This window comes from Numida meleagris, chromosome 2 (genome assembly GCF_002078875.1).
Source record: "Numida meleagris isolate 19003 breed g44 Domestic line chromosome 2, NumMel1.0, whole genome shotgun sequence".
Lineage (NCBI taxonomy): Eukaryota > Metazoa > Chordata > Aves > Galliformes > Numididae > Numida > Numida meleagris.
In genome coordinates this window covers 115,879,423-115,893,061 of record NC_034410.1, presented here as the reverse complement: position 1 = coordinate 115,893,061, position 13,639 = coordinate 115,879,423, and the positions used below count along the sequence as shown (strand labels likewise).

Below are 13,639 nucleotides of genomic sequence, written 5' to 3'. Positions count from 1 at the left end.
CCATTCCGCCTTTCTCACCGCCGCGAGCAAAGGAATAAAAGCGCCCTTCTTACACCGCGGCCTTTCCGTAAAGTGTGAGTGCACTTCTAGGTGGGAGCGAAGTGACTCGGGAGCCCTGCTGAGTTCGATGGGAGGACAAACGCCGAAGGAAAGTGTTACTTAAGGCACTTTATCGAGAACACATCTCTCTCCTCCGCCCTGCTTTGTCGCTGCCAACACCCCAGAGAGTGAATGCTGCTTTTAGCGGCTCCCCCTCCTCTTCCCAGAGATAACCCGGCTTTTACGGACTTGGCCTCTGGAATTTTTTTTTCTCTTTTTCTTCCTGCTGCGCTTTTACTTTAGAAAGAAAATAAAAGCTCTTTCCCTGTTCTGCCCCATCCCGAGTACCCGCGGTCTGCCGGCCCCGCTGCCCCGCACTGAGGGAGCACGGGGCAGGGGATGCTGCCCTCGGAGCACAGCACGGGCCGGATCGTGCTCTAACTTAGGAACGGGGGAAAGAGATTGCACCTAATAACGGGCGTGAAACGCTGCCCCCATGTACCAGGGGCATTTCCCCTCCTCAGCACACGGAGAGCCTAAAGGATCAAAGTCTTGGCTAGAGGATAGATGGGAGCATGATGTAATGCTTCATCAAAGCCTTGAAAATGATCCTGAATCCGGAAAATGATACCTTGGCCGGGGTCGCGGAAATCGGAGGTTTGGTGGATCTGAGAGGAGTCCGTTCTGCTCAGCTTCTTTGGGCGTAAATCCGAAGTCGAGGCTCACTCCCGATTCTCCCAATTGCACTTCCCATTGCCGGCACTAACCAAGATGCAGGCAAAGATGATCTGAGAATTTGGCCGTTCCCTTATTTCCCAGACCCCCTCTCCGCCCCATCCCGACATTAAATGAGACGACGTATGCGTTCTGCGTCGCCTTTAATCGGCCGAGGAAGAGGTGGGCGCGGAAAGGTGAGATTTTGCCATTGTGGCTTTTGAGACCGGGTACGATTTTCTCCTTTGTTTAAAGAAATTCTGCACTTTCTCCCATTAATCTTTAGCAGGGAAAGCGTTCAGCCCGCACCTGTATAAACAACCCAGACTACGGGGGTTGCGGGGGGGGGAGGTAAACCTATATCTCTCCCTCTGCAGTATCTTTATACATATATATACATATATGCATACATCGATATATATGTGTATAGGGGTAATGTAGGCTAACTGGGGAGGCCAAGCAGCCCCCAAGTCTGGCGCGCACCCCTTCCTCAGCACCAGCGAGAGCATCTCAGTGTCAACCCGAGTTCAAGAGATCCAGTTGCAGGATCAGCCGCGTGTTTCGGCGCTTCAAGCAACGTCAAGTTTCCCTTGGAAGGGCTGCTCCCAAACCCGGCTCTGATGTGGTTCTGGCCCCAGCGGGCGAAGCCGAGGTTTACACAGCGTTAAGTGGCCGCGGTGCCGCGGAGCGTTGGGCGAAAGCACGGCCGCGGGTGCCAGGAAAGTCGCGCTGCGGCAGCGGGAAGGTTCCACTTAACTCGGGAGGGAAATGTAAGGGAAAAAAAAAAAAAAAAAAAAAACGGGAGCGAAATTTCGGGACAAGATCTTTCCACCTGTTGTAGTCATTAGGTTCTTTTCTATTCTGCGAAGTGGAACTGTTATTCTGCTTAACTGTGTGCAGACAGGGCCCGGGAGGGCAGCGGGGAAGCACTGTGTCGCTTATTCATCCAGGGAAGAGGCGGTGTCTGGGCTGCGGGAGGGACGCACCTCGGGGGTTCTTCTTGTATCCCCCTGTTGAACGTTTAGCCGAGCGTTCACCCGTCCTTTCCCTCGTGGGGAGCTCCCACGCAGCCTGACACCCCGCAGCCCACGGGGCGGCCCCGCGCCCCTCCGCGCGGCTCCGCGCCGGGCGTTGCGGGAGGCACCGCCCCACCGCGGGGCTCGGCCGGGGGCTGCCCCCTCCTCCTCCCCCCGGCCCGGCCGCCTCTCGGCCCCGCGGCCGCCGCTATATAGCGCTGTGCGGGGGCGCATCCCCCCGCCGCGCCCCCCGCGCCCCCGCACGGACTCTCCGCGGCGGGGCCGCCCCGCGCTGCCCGGAGCCGCCTCGGCCGCCCGCCCCGCCGCCACCGCCGTCGCCGTCGCCGCCGCCTCCCCCGCCTCCCCCCGGGGCCATGTCCGCGGGCTCCGGGAGCGAGGCGGAGGAGTTGCCCGAGATGGACCTGCGGGCGCTGCAGCTGGACTACCCGGCGGCGGGCAAGCGGCAGCCCCGTGGCGAGCTCTACCCTTCGGGGGACAACTCCTCGGCGGCGGAGGAGGAGGAGGAGGAGGAGGAAGAGGAGGAGGAAGAGGAGGACGGCGAGGGCAGCTGCGCGGCGGGGCCGGCGGGCTGCAAGAGGAAGAGGGCGCGGGGCAGCGGCCCCGGGGGCAAGAAAGCGCCGTCGGGGCCGCGGGGACCGGTGGCCGAGGGGAAGCAGTCGCAGCGCAACGCGGCCAACGCGCGGGAGCGGGCGCGGATGCGGGTGTTGAGCAAAGCGTTCTCCCGGCTGAAGACCAGCCTGCCCTGGGTGCCGCCCGACACCAAGCTCTCCAAGCTGGACACGCTCCGCCTGGCCTCCAGCTACATCGCGCACCTCCGGCAGCTGCTGCAGGAGGACCGCTACGAGAATGGCTACGTGCACCCCGTCAACCTGGTACGGGAATCCGGCGGGGGGACCCGGGAGCCCGCAGCCCTCGGGTCGCGCCGCCGTCCGGGCATCCCTGGCGGTGCTGCCCCGGGAGCCGGGTCCGGGCGGGTGCTGGCGGTGCGGGCAATGGGGGGAGCCCCAAAGAACCCGTTCCTCGGGTATGAAGCAAGCGTCATGTCCGAGGAAGGAGCAATTCGCAGTTCAAAACCAAGAGCCCACGAGGGTATAAAGTTGGCTCACGTAGTGTTTCCGAATAGTTTCTAAGCCTTGTATTTATAGAACGATGCAAACAGTCACAAAGCAAGATGAGTGTTGCATGTCTGATGAGAACAATTTGTTGCTGACCGTCGCAGCATTACGCGGAGCATTTCATTGTAATGAAAATAACGTAATGAAAATATTTGTTTGAGGAAGTCAGCTTTCTCGGTGCTTCCCGCAGGGAGTAAAACACGATGATGTGTTTTCAAGTGAAGCTGTATTAGACATCTATCAGTAATAAAGCTCTGGTTTCACACTAGGATAAACTTTCTAACGCCAAATCCCTCTTTTTCCTTGCAGACTTGGCCATTTGTGGTCTCAGGACGACCCGACGCTGACACCAAAGAAGTCTCTGCCACCAGCAGATTATGTGGAACTACCGCTTAGCCAAAGTAATTTTTTTCCTTGTTGATCTTTTTTTATGGGCTGGATGTTTTTAAGAGCTATGATTTATCGGCTCAAGACCAGAAGATGGGGACCAAACCCCATCTCTAAGTGTTAAATCTGTGTTTCCCCTCAGTTCTTTCCCTTAGAGCTCTGAGGGAAGTATATTTAAAGCAGTAACGAAAAGAGACGCTGGAACTGAGAGCTGTAATGAACTGGCTGCAGCTGCTGAAGTCTGAGATTTGGAAGAGCCCTTCTTGGGCTTCGCCATTCGTGCCGCTGCCTGAGGACCTGTTGTTCTGAGGCTCTTAAACTAATGGAAGAGGAACAGAATGATATAGAATTAACAGCATGGACCAAAATGCAACTCTACAAACTAACCCCAGTGTTATTTGTATTCTAAAGCAAAGCAGTATTTTAGAGTAGCTTTGAAACTCAGATTTATAATATATTTTGATGGCTTTTGTATTCATGGGTCAGGTTTACTGCAACTATGCAATAAGTGTAACCATACTTTGTCCTTTTAACCGGAGTTTTCTTGAAAATATGTAAGCAGCTAAATTCTGCATGTAGGATACCATCCAATGGAATGAAACTAATTCCTTTGGTTATGCCTTGAAGTGCCACATGTAAGAATGTGGGTCTGTCCCCAAGATGTGGCAGAGTTTCTGCGTCTTAATATGGAAGAGAAATTCTGCTTACTGAAAGGCCAGGGTGCATGTGCTGTAAAGAATGAATGGTGTGATGCTGCAAAACAGCAAGGGTTCACAATGTGTTAAGCATTTCTTCTGTACTGCTACGCTTCTCTTTGAAAACTTTACCCTCGAATGAGTTCTAGTGATGTTTCTTCACTAGTCCAAATGCTGTAATAAAAGGAGGATGCCATCAAATAAGTTGCAAATGTAAATAACTTTATTTTTTTATAAATGACATTAAAAGCTTCGTTACAACTACTTCTGGTATTGTGACAGTGTGTGGCTGCTTTAATGTAGGACCACCTTTGCAGCACAGATCCTTGAAACCTGCTTCTGTAGACACACCCTTCTCTTCCTTATCTCCTGAGAGCAGATGCATCTCCAGCAACAGGCAAGGACACTTGTACCCCAACCTATTCACATAAGGTGCAGTACTATGACAATCAGCAGGGAAAAACACAATTTAACACCTCCTGGAATTTATTGTCATAATCTTTTCTTTGAATCAGGAAATTAAATAAATGTACATAAGAAAATCATTTCAGTCATTTGCTCTACCTCACAGCGTGAAAGATAGTGTAAATAGCTCCTTTTGCAGTTCTTAAGTTTCCATCTGCAGTTTTGCTTTTATTTGTGTTTGTGCAGTGGGATAAGCAGCTGAGTTTTTCTAGTTGGAAGTAGACTTTTCCTGTTTTAAGAGCAGAACACCTGAGATAAGGTTTTCCTCTGCTCCAAACATTTTCTCAGAGGTTAATTCACAGTAAGGGAGAAGCTGAATTGCTCTGGAGAAGAAAAGGCCTCCTCCCCTTCATTAAAGCAGCCAAGAAGGAGAAGCATTTGCTTAATAAGTATGAGTTTAGCCTGGTCTCAGGTCATGCTGCAGATTTCTGTTTTCAAATACTGCCTAGAAGGCCAGGACTGGCTTTCAGTAATACCTTTTATATACATGAAATGCAGAAGAGTGTTCTTTTCCCTGAAAGACATAAAATAGTCCATAGCCACTGAACAGCAAAATGAGGGCATAATCCAGGGTCTGCTGAAATTATTTTCTGTGATTCAGGGGCAAGATGTACTGAGACTGCAGTCTGATTTATCTTCCAGTTATACCCAGAGAGAGGCTGTGAAGAAAGGGGTATTCTAACTGGTAGTTGTGGCACTGAGGCAGGACTCCAGCTGACCGTATCTATAAAGCTATATAAAAAGAAAACAATACGAACAGTAAGTCAAAAAGGAAGGACCTATAGGAAGGCATAAGGTATAAGAAAACTCAACTAATGTTTATCTGAACCCCAGAGAAAAGATTATTCAGCAATTTAACTGAGGTGCCACTTGAGATCATCTGAGTTGTGATACCGAGCTGTTTTTGGCCTTGATCCCAGCTGTAATTGGTTAACGACTCCAGGAGATCGGAAAAACAAGGAAAGCGTGGAGAACAGTATAGAGAGGTCCGTGTGAAATGATGGAAAAAAATGTTCAGGGTAAATTCCCAAATATGAAGTAGTAACATTAAGTAAATAGAGTAGGTCAAAATTATGGGTGAGGAGTGTGACATGAAGGAAAACATATTGTTGTTTCCATCCATGCACCATACTACATGCTCTCGTAATTCTTGTGTGGGTTTTTGGCTACATAGTATATAAAAAAATACTTTCTTTGCAAAATAAGGAATGCGCTTACTGTCTTTGTTGCTGTAACTGATGCATCCGTATGATGGTGGTGCCCCAGTGGACTATCACCAGCTTTAGAATAGAAACACACAATGGTCACAGCTGAGACTTAAGGTCAAAATCAGAAGAGAAAAATGCAGCTTTTATAAGCCTCATTTCTTTGTTTCAAATGCCTCTGTATAGAGATACATGTCAGGGTGTAATTACTTATCTTGATATGGCAGTTAAGCATGTTTGCACTGCTCTAACGAGGATGGATTCTGGTATTTCAAATCATTCATTTTAATCCTTGGGTTCATAAATATTTCTTGTAAAAAGTAAAACAACATTTCTCCTTGTCTCTCAGTGTGAGGCATTATTTGATTAGGAAGAAAAGAAGTGGACATGCTCCTTGTGGATTTGTCCTGAGATGAGGGTTCAGGGAAATGCCAGGCAAGCCATGTGTTCTGGCATGCCTCACTTTCAAAATTATACACAAATGCACACACACATTTTTTGAACTCACAAACAGATGAAATTTAAATCTGTGCTTTATACGATCAAGATACTCTTTCCTACCTGATTGAGTAAATTCATTCCATTTTCAAAGTTCAAGTGCTTCAATTGGATGTGAGCTATGTAGCTGGATGAAGGGGAAACTTAAAATGGAAAACTATCTTGTATTTCTGCAGCTCACAAACATGGAAGCGAGCAGTCCACATACATTTCTATTGTATTTGGCAAGTATGTGTTTGATGATTATTTTGTTACATTAATGACATCTTTGTTCCTTGGCAGAAGGTACAAGGTAAACCCACCTTGTTTCCATAATGGTATACTAATTTGGCTAGCATTGTTTTACAAATAAAATGCCAAGTTACCTGCAATTCATATTCAGCTGAGACCTGCTTCGTGTGCAATCTTAAATGCAGAGTACCTGCACTGACTTTCCTGGCAGACAATCAGGAGGAACGTGTGTCTCCCAAAAGTATTTTTACAACTTTAAATCTGTATAAATGTTGTGTGAAATTTTGTTTTGTGTCTACTTTACGTGAGACTCTGACAGAGCAGATCATCAGACAGAAAACTTGTGTCTCCAATGTGAATCCATTCCTTTCCAATACATGTGTTTGCTTACATAAGGAAAATGCACCTCCCATACTGGAAATGTTAACAATTCTGAGTAAAATAAACATAGTTTGCATTTAAGAAATACCTAACCCATACCTTTCCCATTTAACAGCTTTATACACAGACTATTTTAAGATCTCCCAGACGTGCTATGGATTCTGAACAGACTCAGTTTTCCCAGTTCAGTAAAGATGACTATGTTAGAAGTACAGTCGCAATAGAGATCTCCCAGGTGAATGAGGGACAAATTCATTTTAAGATCTCATTAACTCTCTAGAAGTTCCTCTGTCTCTCTTCACTGGCTGTGGAAGGACTCTAATGTGACCTGTTGGATTATTCAGCCAACTATCTAATGTTTTAGTTAACCATCAAAATTGGGTAGGATAAATCCAGGTTTAAATGACTGAACTTCATATGAGCCAAGCAAGACAAAAAGAAGGAAGAACTGGGTTGTGGAGATATCCACATATTATTATATGACATTATAACCAAATAAAAGCTACATTATTTGAATGAAACTACATGGAAAGCTATCCATTCTACTGAAGAACAGTCACTTCTTCCACAAGTAGCTAGTTCTCCATAATAGCACATATGGAATTGGTGTGGCAGCACAGATTCTCACCAAGGCTATGGTAATTACATCTACGAATTACGTTCCATCTCTGAGCAGTCTTTACTTCTCTCCATTCTAAGAACTGAGAGTTTTATACACAGACCAGTGCACACAAGATCAATGCTGAGCTGACTCCCAAACTTTCTAACTACTTTAGCCTTTCCCCATTTGAGGAAAAAATCATTTTCTTCTCTAAGTTTAAAGAAGATTTTTAATGAACTGAGCAAAAATGCTTTCAAACAAGGACTTTGAAAACATGGGTATGGTTAAAAATGATTTGTGTCTTTTCTGAGAAATATATCCATTTAAGTACATGCCTGTTATAGAAATTGATTTAGGATCAGCTCCTACATTATGCAGAGTCTTGTCTTCCCACAGCACAGGCCAATTAGGATTCAGGTACTGAGAAGAAATAGGTCTCAGTTTCTTTGCTGGTTCTGAACAGCTTGCAAAATAATTTAAAAAAAAAAATAAATTAAATGCCTTATTTGGAATGCAGCACATGAGAATCCTGCCAGAGTTTAAATTCCTAGTAAAGTTAAGACAGCTAATCTAGGTGTTCCTGCTCCAGCAGGGGGATTGGACTAGATGATCTTTTGAGGTCCCTTCCAATCCCTGACATTCTGTGATCCTGTGTGATTCTGTGTGATTCATATAGAATCTATCCAACAAGACAAGCAAAACTGAGAAAACCTACTGGCTGATGAATCACTCCTTTAATGCTGGTACTGGTGGTCTGAGAGGGTCTGGAACAAGAAACATGCTGTCATACTGTTTGAAGAACTATAATTAACCTTGATGATGTGATTGGAATTTAGCAAGCAGAGGAAACCACTCAATCCTCTCACGCTTGTGGAATTGTTAAAAAGGATTAAAATTTCCAGTGTTGAAAAGAACTTGTAATGTTGCAAGTGTTCCAAGACAACAAAACAGGCGGAGCTGAAAATTTGAAGATATGAACAGGCACAAACCCAACCCAAGGAAACTAATTGCTCAGCATCTGGAGCAAAAAGTTGCAAGAACAGCAAAGGATTGCATCACTTCGTAGGAGTTTACAAAGTTCAGTGCCGTGAACACAAACAGCATATACAGAGGATGGAAAACAGCAGCATTAGCTTATAGAAAGTTTCATAGGGACGAGAAGAATGAGCTACATGGACAGGATTTCTGAAAACAAATTGATTATTTTTTAATATTTATTCCAATTTGTTCTGATGGAAGAAGGAACAACATTAACACCGTAAATCCTAGTCAGTAAAGGGCAAAATTCAGGCCAGCAGAGGGCCACAAAGATGATAAAGGATCTGGAGCATCACCCATATGAGGAAAGGCTGAGTAACCTGGGTCTGTTCAGCCTGGGGAAAAGAAGACTGAGAGGGGATCTGATCAATGTTTATAAATATCTAAAGGGAGGTGGGAGGCAAATGGATGAGGCCAGGCTCTTCTCAGTGGTGTGTAGTGATAGGACAAGGGAACATGGCCTAAAACTTGAACATAGGAAGTTCCGTACGAATATGCAGAAGGACTTCTTTACAATAAGGGTGACGGAGCACTGGAACAGGTTGCCCAGAGAGGTTGTGGAGTCTCCTTCTACGGAGATATTCAAGACCCGGCTGGATACCTACCTGTGTGACCTATTGTAGGGTACCTGCTTTAGCGGGGGGGTTGGACCTGTGGATGCCGCATCCCTGAAGGCATTCAAGACCAGGTTAGATGGAGACCAGGGCAGCTTGATTCAGTGGGTGGCAACCATGGCAGGGGAATGGAACTAGATGATCTTTAAGGTCGCCTCCAACCCAAGCCATTCTATGCTTGCAGTGAAGATAAAAGTAAATAAAGTATAAATGTTCACAGAAAATCTAGGTTGTTTGTAATAGCACAAGGAACTACTGTATTCCTTAAACATAAGCAGCAAGGAGTTCAAAGCAGTTCATGTCCTGAGTATTATTCAGAGGGCAAATTGTTTAGTGGAAAGGGGGACCAAAGTGAATCAGAAGTCTTTTGCAATAAGGAACTGAAAGATCCCGACTGCCCTGTGATTCATTTTTCAGGGAAGTCCCTTCTGCACCGTGAAGAAGGCTGAAGAGGAGTGGAGTAGTTCAGTGTCCTGGGAAGCCTCAAGAACACATAACTGTTAGAAGACATACAGTCTGTGGTCATCATGGGGAAAACAAAACCAGTGTCACTCTTTTCTCCGGAACAGGCAAGTCATCTTCCCTGCAAAATAATCGTGTACATTAAATGTTTTCCTCTACACAAAAAAGAGACCTTGGAAAGATGGTTAACACCTAATCATTTTACTTGCTGAATATCTCATTGTTATTCTGGCATCCACGTAGGCTGGACATGTCTGTATCCCTTTTGGGGAGACAGTGAATGTACACATTAATGACATCTGCTCCAGGCAGCAAACTGTGATTCCCATCCCAAGTAGCAGAGAATGTGGTGCATCGTTTCGTTCTGATTTCATTCAGATCATATAAATGGGTTGTGTCCATCTTGGAAACCACTTACATTACCCTCCTCTGTATCCCAGTGGGACATCAATAACTTTTTTTTTTTTTTTTTAACTGGAAAGGGGCAAAGTAATACAAGATTATGTTGGGCTGTCCAACTTGAGAATCATAGACAGATTTCATCATAGGAGGAACACATATCACATCTGTTTGTGCTGTCCCCAGTTCTTGCAGTGTTTTATAGGATACACAGCAAAATTTGCAATATTTGGGGAGAACTGTTTGGCTGGATGACATTTTGACATGCTGAAAACAAGAAAAGAAGGCAAACAGAAAACAGAACAATTTTCTGTAGGGCTATTGGGTTAAAGCTAAGCTGCCATATTGGTGGAGTTCTGTGCATCACAAAAACTGGAGAGACTAAGAAACCAAAAGGTACAGGTAGACCATCATAAGGAATAACAGCTCAGGAATAAATCTGACCTCATCAGAAATGACAGTCAGCTGATACACAGAGAGATATATGTACAATCAAGCTGTCTCAACCTTGGTAAAAATATTCAGATTGCAAGTCTAATAGTGTAAGGCATGACAATGATGTTCATGAAGCATTAACAAACAAAGCTAAAAGGATATAGGAGAGTCACAAGAGATCTGAAAATTCTCTTAAAAGAAGGGCCTGAGGTGCCTCTTTTTGGCTAAGACATACCAACATGTCATCAATATGCTTTGAAGATTACTTATCCAGCCATTAATCATAACAAAACACTTGTAACCACAGGACTTGCTGCCAATCTGTTTCTTACAGCAGCCTTGTTTGAGGTGTTTGCTCATCCTATGGTATAGACCAGAACAGTTCCTTTATCTTAGGGGACTATAATTTCACATTTCTTTTCCACTTTATGTATTCTGCCTGAATCTGTGATGCAAATTATGTCACAAACACCTTGTTCATCATGCTTCAAAGATAAGAAGACACATCTCCCCCTTCCATCCTGAGTATAGCCCTGATGTGGGTGGAACAGCTGTGCAGATCTGTTTTTTGCCCTGCCTCACCGTGGGTAAAAGCACACAATTTTCCTCTGTAAACTGCACACACGCATTGCTAGTATAATCTGAGGACATCCCGAGTTTGTAAGAGCAGCAGCTGTCATAGATTACCACCCCTGGAACTGCTAGTTATCATCTCTAGAACCCTTCACATTTTGGAAGAGAGGCCGAAGTCTCAACCGACAGCTGAGTGCCTTCATCCCTATGTTCTCTTGACACTCACCTCTGTGCCTAGGGACCGCAGCTGGACTCCTAGCTAGACTCACGCATAGGTTTGAACAGTATGGACAGAAGCCACCCCAGGGACACTGGGCTTCAAAGCCAGAAGGCATTCTGGGTTCCAAGGGATAGCACTTTCTGTCTCTACTAGTTCAGACCCAAGCTCAGCGCTCCAGCTGGAATCTCCTGTTCACAGAATCTCCACGGGGCCTTACTGCCCCCTTTCGCCTCTTGCGCGAACTGCGCTCTCCTCCGGGCCGTTCTGGGAGAGGCAAGGCCCCTCTCGACACAGCAAGCGCCGACAAGCAGCCCCCAGCAGCTGCGACGGTGCGACGGCTGTGCCATGGCCGCCGGGGCAGCCCCGCCTCACTCCGCCCGCGGCCGCCGAGGGCGCAGCACGGGTGCCACCAGGTGGCCGCCGCGCTGTGGTGCGCCTTGAGCGACTGCCCGCTGAGGCACTGCGTCCGGATGCGGAGTCCTCAGGGCAGCTGAGACACGGACAGGCTGGAGCGCGTCCACAGGAGGGCCACAAGAATGATCCAAGGGATGGAACACCTGCCCTACGAGGACAGGCTGGGAGCGCTGGGGCTCTTCAGCCTGGAGAAGAGAAGGCTCTGGAGACCTGATAGCGGCCTTTCAATATCTAAAGGGAGGCTGTAAGAAAGAAGGGGACAGATGGCAGCTGGATACCATTCATACCATCTAGTAGAAATCAAAACACCTTAGAAACAATGGCAACATTTTTTTTTTACCATAACTATCTTCTAATAATTGATGTGCCTTTGTATCTGTGCTGCCATTTTCATGGACTAAATGGCTCTTTAAATTCTCTTTCTCTTTTTTTGTGCTTAAATAAAAGAGGAAGATTTTTCTATGCAGCCACTACACTGGAGGGAAGGGAAGCCATCCAGAGGGATCTGGACAGGCTGGAGAAGTGGGCCCATGTGAACCTAATGAGGTTCAACAAGGCCAAATGCAAGGTGCTTCACTTGGGCCAGGGCAATCCCAGCTATTTATACAAACTGGGGGAAGAACTCCTTGAGAGCAGCTCTGCGGAGAAGGACTTGGGGGTCCTGGTGGACGAGAAGCTGGACATGAGCCAGCAGTGTGTACTGGCAGCCCGGAAGGCCAACTATGTTCTGGGCTGCATTAAAAGAGGAGTGGCCAGCAGGGAGAGGGAGGTGATTGTCCCCATCTACTCAGCTCTTGTGAGGCCCCATCTGGAGTACTGCGTCCAGGCCTGGGGTCCCCAGCACAGGAAAGACGTGGAGCTCTTGGAACGAGTGCAGAGGAGGGCCACCAAGATGATCAGAGGGCTGGAGCACCTCTCCTATGAAGAAAGGTTGAGGGAACTGGGCTTGTTTAGTTTGGAGAAGAGAAGGCTCCGGGCAGACCTCATTGTGGCCTTCCAATACTCGAAGGGAGCGTATAAACAGGAGGGGGAATGATTGTTCACGAGGGTGGATAGTGATAGGACAAGGGGGAATGATTTTAAGCTAATGGTTGTAGTGAGCTGGGGGTCACCCTCTTCTCTCTTCTAACTAGTGACAGGACAAGGGGGAATGGCCTCAAGTTGTGCCAGGGGAGATTTAGGCTGGACATTAGGAAATACCGCTTTTCTGAAAGAGTGGTCAGGCGCTGGAATAGGCTGCCCAGGGAGGTGGGTGAGCCACCGTCCCTGGAGGTGTTCAAGAAACATTTAGATATAGCGTTGAGAGACATGGTCTAGTGGGGTTATTGGTGGTAGGTGGATGGTTGGACTGGATGATCTTGGAGGTCTTTCCCAACCTAGCTAATTCTATGATTCTATGATTCTAAAATGGGAGATTTAGGTTAGATATTAGGAGGAAGTTTTTCACTCCAAGGGTGGTGACGCACTGGAACAAGTTGCCCAAGGAGGTTGTGGATGCCCCATCCCTGGGGGCATTCAAAGCCCGGCTGGACGTGGCTCTGGGCAGCCTGGTCTAGTGGTTGGCAACCCTGCACACAGCAGGGGGGTTGAAACTCGATGATCTTTGAGGTCCTTTTCAACCCAGGTCATTCTGCGATTCCATGATTCTGTGATTCTATGATTCTGTGATTCTGTGATTCTATGATTCTGTGGCTCCAGTATAACAGGAGGCTTGCCTGAACAAATTCATTTGCATAATTTTCTCAGCTTTTTAATGGGATAAGCACAGTGTTCCTTATTTATTTATTGTTAAATGCTAGTTTTATACACAAAGTATTGAGGGGGGAAAAGGGAAGCTGACAATTTCAGATGATCACAAAATCCAGCAGTGTATCAAAATCAATTTTGACAAATGTCAGGGCCATCACAGCTGTAGTTCTGCCACAATAGTAACTCAAGGGAATGTGCATGGGGCAGGAGAGTGAGGAGTCAAACAGAGTCTTGCATGATACAGCGTGGCATCTTTCAGCTGCATGCCTGGTAACACGAGTGAAGCCTCATGTATTCAGTTCCTGCAGTCTTGAGGCTGGCAATCTTCCAGCAGTGGGCAGCATAGCAGATGCACAAGAAACATCAT

The 13,639-nt window shown here is 46.7% G+C and overlaps 1 protein-coding gene and 1 long non-coding RNA gene across 3 annotated transcripts; one reads left to right on the top strand and one right to left on the bottom strand.

Annotated features, from left to right (window-relative positions):
* Positions 2,101–4,217, top strand: MSC (musculin). Of its 2 annotated transcripts, XM_021388963.1 has the most exons (3): positions 2,101–2,662; positions 3,215–3,306; positions 3,435–4,217. In XM_021388963.1, the coding sequence occupies exons 1-2, from the start codon at positions 2,144–2,146 to the stop codon at positions 3,299–3,301; spliced, it is 606 nt and encodes a 201-aa protein (XP_021244638.1). In that variant the 5' UTR covers positions 2,101–2,143; the 3' UTR covers positions 3,302–3,306; positions 3,435–4,217. The 2 variants fall into 2 exon arrangements, with proteins under 2 accessions (XP_021244638.1, XP_021244637.1); XM_021388962.1 differs by having other exon boundaries at positions 2,102–2,662; positions 3,215–4,216.
* On the bottom strand, positions 4,394–11,649 carry LOC110394900. Its single transcript, XR_002436012.1, has 3 exons — positions 11,116–11,649; positions 5,671–5,732; positions 4,394–5,184 (listed from the first exon to the last, which is right to left on the bottom strand). It is a non-coding gene; the product is annotated as an uncharacterized LOC110394900 (long non-coding RNA).